Source organism: Rutidosis leptorrhynchoides, chromosome 6 (assembly GCF_046630445.1).
Source record: "Rutidosis leptorrhynchoides isolate AG116_Rl617_1_P2 chromosome 6, CSIRO_AGI_Rlap_v1, whole genome shotgun sequence".
Lineage (NCBI taxonomy): Eukaryota > Viridiplantae > Streptophyta > Magnoliopsida > Asterales > Asteraceae > Rutidosis > Rutidosis leptorrhynchoides.
The window spans coordinates 133097385-133107950 of NC_092338.1; the positions used below are offsets into that span (position 1 = coordinate 133097385).

Genomic DNA, 10566 nt, shown 5'->3' on the forward strand with positions numbered 1-10566 from the left:
GCACTTCTTTTAGAGCAAACAAAACTTTCGATCTTGTTATCAGAACCTATAACCTGCATATCTAGGCCTAAAACTAATTCGAAACAAGAACATGTTGCTTTTCGAAAAAAAGAAATAAAAAATGTTATCAACAAGTGAACGAAAACCATAAACGGGTTGATCTCTTTGCATATTGTAATTATAGATTTGGTCAAATATTATTTAAAGTAGCGAAATTGGTTCTCATAACAATGCACGGGTCATTGTAATTATTTTTCGCCACAACGTTCAGACCGTTCTCGCTTGTAAAAACTAGACATTGTAAAATGGTAGCTGTAATATTAACCAAACTGAAAGCCAGATCATATTAACTACATTATGCCTTGTAACCTGTTACTAAGGTTCGTCATTTCACACTTTATCTTTAAAGCAAAAAAAAAAAAAAAAAAAAAAAAAAAAAAAAAAAAAAAAAAAGATACCATAGGAATGACGGTCTATATTTTTTTTTCATGATAAATTTTCATTTCGTCATTTTGAAAACGAATAAAGACTATGGTGTGGGTATGTTTTTAGTATTAATTAATGTAATACTTTTAATTTAAATCAATGTAATGTTTTTAATTATATTTGCTTTAATGTTTTTATTTTTTTTTAAAAAGGTTACTTTAATTAAATGAGTGGGTCCCAATCTTTTCGAAGTAGTACGTAGTGTTTGGTAGCATTCAGTCTTTCTAAAAAAGTGCTAAAGTGACGCTAAAGTGTCAATCAATCTTTATACAGAAGTATGTCGTATGTCATTGTTGGGAGTAATCAATCCAAATGAATTAAATGCCTGATCATATAATGACGCAAGATTATGCAATCATGGCCCATAATCACATCATTTGTCATTCATAGTCCCAAAGAAACAGAGTCAAGTGAGTTGCTACAACATGCATGTACAAAAGAATGGTAACACAACCATGTTAATAAAATCCACCGATTTATATATCAAGCTTAAAAAATTATGCAAACATTCGTTACATTATATGAAAATTCGTGACCAAAATACAACAAAATTCCTTAACAAGAGCCTATTGAGTATTGATTACTAAACTAGAGACGGATGCAACCATGTAATAATTTCAGTCTCTTCATACACTATGACTTATATTTGTAACACTGATAAACATGTCTAGAATAACAATATTACACAGTATGAAAGATAACCATATCAACATGAGCGAAGTAGAACAGGTCCCACAGAAGAGCTAAGCATTTCACTAAGAGCCACTTGAACGTCGCTGGACCCATGTTCACACCTGATCAAGCTTGATATAAGAGGGAAATAGCTAGCCAGATGCTTCTCAAATGAAGAATCACTCAAACTACAAACAGCCTGTAGGGTTGCAACAATGAGTGGACCACGAGCCAACAATTCTCGCTTTTTACCGGACCCTAACGGTATCGACCATTGTGGTTGGACCCCTTGAGATGATGACTCGTTTGTATGTGCCGGAAGTGCTAATTCGATGTAGAAATTTAGTACTTCTTGGCTAAGGGAAACAAGGGATGATTCGACTTTTGTTTGCTCGTAAAATGGAGGTTTATCAACCAAAAGATTCTGTATAAATGTTAGGCACATTTGGTAGGATTCATTTTCAAGACGTAATAATGGAGGATCTTGCATTTGTGTCATTGGTTGAAGTTCTTGTAACTTGGAGCGTAATGTGGCGTCGATGTTTATTTTATGAGCATGAATTGCTATTATGTGTACAACGTCGAATAGAACCATGGTGTTCGTTGCTGATAGCTGACCTCTGTGCATGTTGTAGATATCTGTAATTGCCTGCCAAATGTAATCAAATGGTTATAACAAATCCTTTGTAACGTAACAGTAAACTGGCAATAATTCAAGTATATTCATTTATTAAATGATTCTTAATAAAGAGATATTCATAATAAAAAAAATTCCAATAAGCATATAACCATGCATACCTGAATCAATAAAAGTTGTACTGCAGCATGACACTTTGCATCATTAATGGCAGCATACATATGTTGCTTCTGCAAGTTCTCCAAATTCTCATCGCCATTACTTTGTCGATCTTCATAGTTAGAGTTTATACTACTATCTTCATTGAACGCGGATGAGAAATAGGGAAGTGTTGCATTAGCTGCTTCCTTAAGTGACAAAACAACTTGAAGCCATTTATCATCGGTGAAGAATTCGCCCGCACTGCTCATCAAACGAACAAATGCAGCAACACCAATACCAGCAAGACTTTGGTGAGGCCGCTTGATAAAACTTACTAATAATGAAAGAACCTTGTCCAACAGCGGATTAACAGTGTCATAGAAGTTAACAAAAAGATCCATGACTAACTGGAGTGCAAGAGTGCATGTCTCGTACAACCACGAGTCTTGATCGAAGTCGCTGATGTCACCGTTATTCCCGTGTTCCAGTAAGCCGTCACCGGAAGAATCGGAAGCATGCCGAACGTAATCGAAGATAGGAAACAGGACGGAATCGAATACGCGTTCCCATAATGGTAGAGAGAAGTGATGACCATAGTTTCGTAATGTATCAAAGAGTACTTGAAGGGCACTATTCCTGATCTCGGGCCTAGGGTCAAAGCTAAGTTCAGACAATCCTGAAAAAATAGTAAAACGTTAGATTTAGTCACTGTTGTAAAAAACCCCAATTACTCCTTTTCAAGAACAGACCAATCCGATTTTCCAAAATCCGTTTAATTATTCGGCTGACGTCGGTTAATGAGTCAAAATTGGATTTGTTGGAGAAAGTCGGTCAAAGTCAAATTGGTCAACATTTTAATATGAATTTAAACTAGAAGTTTAGAGTTTTCGAACAAATGAACGATCCCATTTTTATGTTTTTGTACAATTAAATAAAATTTATGTTTATGTTTATGGGTTTATGTTTTTGAACAATTAAATTAAAATTTATGTTTATGTTTATGGGTTTAATCTATGTTTACACATATAATTATGAAATTTATTATTAGAATGTATAAAAAGTCCAATCCAATTAATCCCTGATTACTCCCGAAATTGCCGATTACTCCCTCCAAAGTCCCAAATGAGTACTCTCCGAGTAGCAAGTTTTGCAACCTTGTATTTAGTTAAAACACTGATTACATTAGTACGATAAATTATTTATCTCACCAGCCAATAGTGGAAACCAGAAGTATAGATGATCTTCCTTATCTGCCAACTCAGCACGGTCGTATTTCCCATCCTTTCCTTGCGGACGTGGCGAAGGTGATATTGAGGAGGATCCTAGATCTCCTTCAGCAAGTTTTGCAGCACAGAAACGCAAGAAGCTGATAGCACTAAGACTAATATCCTTGTCGGATCTGTTATTGGTGAATGCGATTAGACAATTAACACAATCTGTAAAAGTTGTAGTTTCTGTCTCAGTAATGTACGGGAAATAATCTCGCACTATCTTCTCGATTATTTCAAAAGCAAGAAGTACAATGCTTTTGTGTTCATCAGAAGCTGCTGCCGTGAAGACCTGATATATTTATATATTTACAAACAAAATGAGAAATCAAATAATGATGGTATATATGCTTATTTAGTACGAATCAAGAAAATAGGAGTTTTTTTTAATACCATGAACATGCTTTTCCATCCGGACTTGACGTTATTTACACGTGATAAAACCATTTGAGATACGCATCGGATTATTAATTCTCTAATTTCGACAGCACTACTCTTGCGCATGACAATCACAAATGGCTTCATAAAGTCGTTCTGAAAATTGTAATTAGCCAACTCTTCTCGCTCCAAGAACTTCATAGATAATTGCCGTAAAGAGTCCATTGCAAATATTGCAATTGACAAGTTCTCAGAACATCCAATTGTCACGAAAAATTCGGAGAGTACATTCCAAATGCTTGTCCACACGAGCCTGATCCGATTCATGTTATAGTGGCTGAAAAAAAAAAAAAAAAAAAAAAAAAAAAAAGAGATTATAAAACATAATAACAATTGCTATGAGAGAAAGTTAATGTCAACAATTAGCTTCTGTTAAAAAACAGTTACTGATGACTTCTTGTATTTCTTAAGTTTATACAAGACATGTAAAGTATTTATAAAGAAAATACAAGAAGTCAACAAAAACACCAACTGCCAAGGTTGCAAAAATCGCTACTCGGGGAAGAACATGTCGGGACTTTTTAGGGAGTACTTGGCAACTGGGGAAGTACTTAAATGTTGACCAAGTTGACTTTGACCGATTTAACTGTATTTCGACCGATTTTCCGAGTAATCCCGTGTTTTAGCCGAGTTTGACCGAGGTTTTGCCACGTTTGACCAATTTTGAACAATTTTAACCGAGTTTTGACCGATTTTAACCGAGTAATCCTGTGTATTAGCCGAGTTTGATAGTGTTTTGGCCGTGTTTGACCAAGTTTGACTGAACTCTCCGACTTGCAAAAACAGAGTACTGGCCAAGTAACTCCGACTTCTGCAACCCTGACAACTGCTTCTAACAAAAACTAACTTAAGCTAACTGCAGACATGTCAGAGCTGATGTGGCAAGGCTTTTATATTAACAGAAAGTAATGAGATTCATACGCAATTTCTACTATTTTTGATAGGCTGAATACTCTCGGATCAGATGTAGATCGCAGCTCCTCCATAGACACTTTGCAAAGTGCCTTGACAAAGTCAATAATTGCCTCGCTGTTCAACTTTTGACTCCTTGTGAATATACGATTCATTTCTCCAACTTGTTCCAAGATACTTAAGTTGGAGACCAAATTATTCACCTGTTCTGCTGTCATCCCAGCAGATACATTACCACCGATACCAGCACTATCGTATGTGCCTCTTCTCATAGCTGCAGCCACCTGTTGAATCCTACCAGCACCTTTTTTCTTAAGGACCGGAAGAATGTTTGACTTTGACTGCGATTTGTTAGATTCGTTCTGATTCGCAGCAAAGAAAGTTGCATCTGGTGGAGCCCCCTCTCCCAATAAATGCAAGTGCTCAAATCGAGAAACACATGTTAATATATGCTCCCATGCTTCCTGTAGATAGTTCCCATCTTCATATGCAATAGTAACCATTGCCTGTATAAAAGATGCTATAGATTAGTCAGAAAAAGGACTTGTGATTGTGGATGTCAAAATAGACTTATTAAAAAGATTGTGTGGTGAAATAGACCTTGATTGCCTCGATATTCTTTTGTTTAATATCTGCGGGTGAATGAAGGGAAGTAAACTTTGCGAGTGATGTCACAAAAGCATCACGATGAGTCTTCATGGACATGCCTGCTGTAACATGTACTGCATATCGGAACCCTTCGAGACATTGAGCAATGATGATGTCATCATCACTTTGGTCAAAAGGAACCGTAAACGCAGCCAACATAGGCGCCCAGCAAACCTCTAACATGAACCTGAGAATAAAAACGTCTGTTGCAGCATAATAAACTGACCTACAAAATGAAAATGTGTATAAGTATGAAAGGTTAGAGATAATAGACATAGACTACAAGTACATTTGAAGTTTGATAAGAAAAAAATAGCTGTTGTGTATCTCACTCGGATTTTTGTGCTTTTTCTTTGAACTGTTCTTGCATGTGTTGCATAAGATCATCACTTGTATTATCTTCATCACCTCTCTTGCGCACCACGATATTAAGTATACTGTCTAAACCCAAAATCCTATTTGAATTAACGGACTGCCTCTGTTTGAGAGCTAAATCATCTTCTTTCATTTTAATTTCATTTTTTGATATGCGTTCATACAATGCTTTCAGGTACTCCGGGGACAAATCTTTTCCATCATCGATACCACGATTATTTCTAATAAAATCGTCAGCAGACATCTGCGTAGTTAAAACATATGTTAGTATTATACGCTCACTGCTATATAAGTAACAAACGAGATCTTATAAACTACATTGTTACCTTATTCTTAACCATGGGATTATGAGCATCGGTATTGAGAAGTATAACAGAGTATGCAAGGACATAGGCTGTGTCAGCACTAATGAATGCCTTTGGATTGCATTTGCAGTAACGTTCAGCGAACTTCTCCATAATCCTATCGATCTTTTGTGCCTCTCCAGGCAATCTAAATCCCCGTAGAAACAATCTGATTGCCTCGTCAAAGTCCATACCTTCAAAGTCAAAGGAGTCAACGTATGAATGCATCACTTTCAATGATAGATCTTCTCTTTCCCCGAGGTAATCACCAATTAATGTCTTGTTCAAACCAGAAACATTCTTTAGAAAATCAGCTATTTCTTCAGGTGAACTCCCCACTTTGTTCACTTTAATCAAGAACTCGATACCCTTTTTAGGTTTCCTATTGAAAAGAGATATGCCCTCCTGCCATTAATAATTTTAATTACAGTATTAGATATCTGAAAAATGCCAGGTGGACAAGAGATGAAGATAGAAGTAAGTATACTAACCTGAAGTTCAAGCTTATAAGCCCGGCGTTGTTCGATGGTTGAAGCATCGGAAACTTCACTGGAAACTTCTGGATGAGAATCCGATCCATCAACAGATTCATTCTCATTTGCATTCCCATTTTCCATTAAATGATCACTATTTTCAGGACTGTTATCAACAACTTCTAGCTTTTTTTCTGAATGAGGATCGGGAATGAGCAATTGTCTGTTCATCCAATCCCCCATGGATTTTAAAATAGCAACTAAGCACTTCATTGCTTCATGTTTCAAGGATGCATCCTGAGGTGGCAAAAGAGTAGTTGTGACTCCAGGTAGGACACCTTGAGCCGTTTTAAGAAGTCCATTTACCGTCCTGTTGAAAATTCGGATAAGTAAAGCACATACAAACTGTATATTTAGACATAACTGTGGCTAATTCTATTACTATAATGAAAACATCACGTAAAAGACGAATGTGCCAACAATACCTCTCAAATATGTTAGATGAATTGACATCGCAATCATAGTTAAAGAATATGTCAACCAAGATCTGTGAGTCAACACACAACTTTTCAAAAAACCGCAGTACAATCATCTTCTGCTGGAAGTTAGGTTGGGCAACATTTTCAAGAACCCTAAGAACAATCATTGGAAAGAATACTCCAATTTCAGCTTTCAAACCAGCTCTGAATCTTGAAACCAAGCTAAAGAAAATTGAACAGGAGAGCTGAAATACAATCACAAGGGTAGATGCACTGTTCTTCAACAGTGACAAGCATAAGTACTGCCTAATGGCACCCAAGAATCTGTTGAAACAAGCAAGAAAAGATGAATACTGTGAAAGTTCATACAAATTAAAGTTGAAACACAACAATAATAAACAAGTAGTACATACATATTCATAAATATTTGAGCTTTAATATATCAAAATTGGAGCAGGTTCTATTTCTACAGTCATATGATTGGAAACCATGTGTCTATGTGATACTTGGGCAATCAAAACAGTTCTCACACCACAATAAGATGATGGAATAACAACAAAGACTCATTCCCAAGCCATGACAAAACCAAGAAAGCCCATAACCAATATTCAAACCAACAAATGTAAGTCCGTACATTAACAGTGTTCTAAAGCTGCCTTTACGTGTGTTCCCAATGGTCACAATGGATGCACTTATAAAATACAAATATACAACACAATTTATCTAACTGACCTAACAATTTCCTTTAGCCAATATTCACAGTGGATGCACTTACGTATTTTCTAAAGCTGTACCTACTTCGCCTGAGATGCAAATTACATAACTTTGGTCTTAAATAATTCACACTATTTCATATAATGGTTGATGGTTGATATATTTACTTTTAAAGGTTTAATACACTAATGACATTAGAAAGAAATATACTCTCAGCGTCAACCCATCGTTGTTAAAGTTTCATCAAATGAATAGGAATAGAGAGCACAAGAAGTACAGAACCACATTTGCCATCTGTTATGACAAGTTATCTTCCATATAAAATACAACGTTCTTTTTTCTTATTGAAGATCTGCTATGAGGATGATCTATGTAGATAAACCTAGTCTTGAATGCTAAGCTAAAGTGGGTCTATAGCTTAAATACATGACTATTTTAAAGTTTCTAAATATCTGTTATAGGTAGATGGTCAGTCATAGTAGTTTATTGTGTGGTTACAAAATGATATCTTGAACACTTGAGTGCAATGAAATTGTAATTATCTAAGCTCCAACATTCAGCGTGTACTGAACTATTCAGGTTTCCATTGTGTGTTCTGGACATGTTAACTGCTGCTACTGTACGTAATTTTTGGTATTATTACTTCGTGTCAGCTATATGAGATGATACATGGCATTATTATAAGTCGACAGATCATCAAAATACATACAATAGCAATAAACTGAAAGCTAATTACACACAATGTAACTCCGAGTACATTGTTGCATACTATGAACGTCGGAGTATATTTCCCTGCAATTAAGCCAGTCAAAATACGCTATCACACATAGATAAGTTAGTCATGTCTTTGGCCTTGGTATGTTATTAATAACAGGTGAAAGCAATGAACTTTGGCTAGAGCATCTAATTATATAAGCTGATGCCCTGGATGCGAAGACACCATGTACAGGCATACTATAATAGTCGAATATAAGTTACCAAAATAGGATCAAACACACATTTTCCTCTTGAATAGAAAGGCCCCAAAAGCAGTCTAAATGGTAACGCATAGCTGAATCCCTATCCTTGATATCAACATCTATATAAAAGGATAAAGAAAACATAATAAGTACCTTTCACTAGTTCTAAAAACAGCCCCCGCATTCTCCAATAAGATCTTGAGCAACTCCAAAGCAACAATTTTTCCTCGCATCAACTGAGGATCAGCTAATGCCTCCTTCGGAGGAGTCTTCATGGATAGCTTACATAAAGCTCTAAACACCAAAAACGCATCTCGTCTCAACTTATTCCCAATCTGCACATCCTGATCATCATCCCTCTCCACCTCTCCATCTGCCAATTCCCCTTTTCGTCCCTCCAATGCTGTTTTATACATACTCATCTCCCAATACTTAGCATCTAACATATCCTTATCAGTGGAATCCAACAAATCAGCAGGATTCGTAGTCTCTGTGGTCGATGTCCTTGTCTCAAACGCACCATTATGCACACCACCATTAGCTCCTACTGGAGTTCGCTGATTCAAAACGCCATCTATTTCCTGCATAGCCTTACTAATAAACCCTTGAACAAACACTGTCATTCCCCCATCATCATCTCCCCCTTTATCCGGTGCCTCCATCAACTCAGCCACCACAATCGGCTGCACCGGAACCGTCGAAGAATCCGCCTCCATCCTCCTAAACACAATCACAAGCATTTGAATCAACGACGCTTTTGCAGTCGTCTGATTAACCACATTCCTACTATTTAAATAAATATCATAACTAGTCCTCACTATTTCCAACAAACTATCACCATGTATCCTCAACTGCATCGACGTAACAGCCGATAAAATAGTCTTCAACACTAACAACTCCACTCCATCATCCCATAACTCACAACACTTACAAACCGATTCAATCAATCTCGCCAACAGTTTACCTTCCGGTCCACCCGCAGTATCCGATTCGCCTCGTAAGTAACCGTACGCTATCAATTTCTGTACACAATCTAACGCAGGCTCCGCGATCTTAACATCGCCGGAGCTACACGCTTTAATAATTGGACTTAATATAAGTTCAGATTCATCAAGGTTAAGTTCATTCGATCCAGAATCAAACAATACACCAACTTGTTGTGATTGTGATGACGTGTCCACATCTGATTGATTTACATCAGGTGTAGATGCAGGTGCAGGTGAAGTAGTAGTAATGTGTTCAATTACAGATTTACATTCGTTACCTAATTTGGAGTGTTTCCGCCATGAGCTGTTTTTGATGATTTTTTCTAGGGCTGGAACTAGGACGCTGTTGATAAGGCGGGAATCGGCTTCCGGAGAAGCCATGGCCTTGAACTCTGCGGTTAGATCTAGGGGATGTGTGGTGGATTGAGGAGGATTTTGAGTTGGAGGTTGCGTGTGGTCGTGGATTGTGGTGGTTTGCGGTGGCGATTTGGTCGGAGTAGTGTGAAAGTGTGTGTAAATTGGATCACTGCGGTTGCTTTTCTCTGGTCTTCCGAGTTCTTGTGATGGGAAGTCCAAAATGTACGAATCTTGAAGTCACAAAAATACTTGGAATAAAGCCTTTTTGTAGTGTTACCACTTGCCAGTTAAAAATTAAAAAACCATACCTTACACAAAAATAAAAAATCATACAGTACCCAAAAATAGAGCCATTTGTGGTTTCACTTTTATAAAACCCTTTTGTAGTTTTATTAAGTTTTACCTTAGTATATAAGAGGCTATTTACCTTTTTTCTATATATTATTCTTTTACAGGGACTTAACCACCCAGGGAATTTAAACACGCACGCGTTCATCTCTAACAGTTGCATAACCCGCCCCGAACTGCAGTCCAGGAGGAAACTCGACCCAATCCGAGGGCATGGGTGGTAAAAACCCCTCCCCCACAACGCGATGTGCGGAAGGTACACTTTGGTGAAATTCAAGGGTAAAGGTCAACCTTGTGTTTAATGCTGCACTTCACGGGAGTCAAACTCC

General features: G+C 37.1%; 1 protein-coding gene across 1 annotated transcript; it reads right to left on the reverse strand.

The window, feature by feature from the left end:
* Positions 1-960: 960 nt before the first annotated feature.
* LOC139856045 (brefeldin A-inhibited guanine nucleotide-exchange protein 2-like) lies at positions 961-10087 on the reverse strand. The gene is made up of 11 exons (XM_071845277.1): positions 8700-10087; positions 6880-7197; positions 6413-6764; positions 5904-6326; positions 5535-5821; positions 5155-5428; positions 4564-5060; positions 3598-3919; positions 3145-3496; positions 1957-2612; positions 961-1807 (listed from the first exon to the last, which is right to left on the reverse strand). The coding sequence occupies exons 1-11, from the start codon at positions 9911-9913 to the stop codon at positions 1193-1195; spliced, it is 5310 nt and encodes a 1769-aa protein (XP_071701378.1). The 5' UTR covers positions 9914-10087; the 3' UTR covers positions 961-1192.
* Positions 10088-10566: the final 479 nt, after the last annotated feature.

Bases quoted from the DNA above. Each gene is read 5' to 3' on its own strand.
- LOC139856045 (XM_071845277.1), bottom strand. From the start codon at position 9,913: ATGGCTTCTCCGGAAGCCGATTCCCGCCTTATCAACAGCGTCCTAGTT. The intron at 7,198-8,699 runs GTACTTATTATG...TTGTTTCAACAG, and splicing joins GTTTTTAGAACTAGTGAAAG to ATTCTTGGGTGCCATTAGGC. The intron at 3,920-4,563 runs GTATGAATCTCA...TTTTTTTTTCAG, and splicing joins TCAAAAATAGTAGAAATTGC to CCACTATAACATGAATCGGA.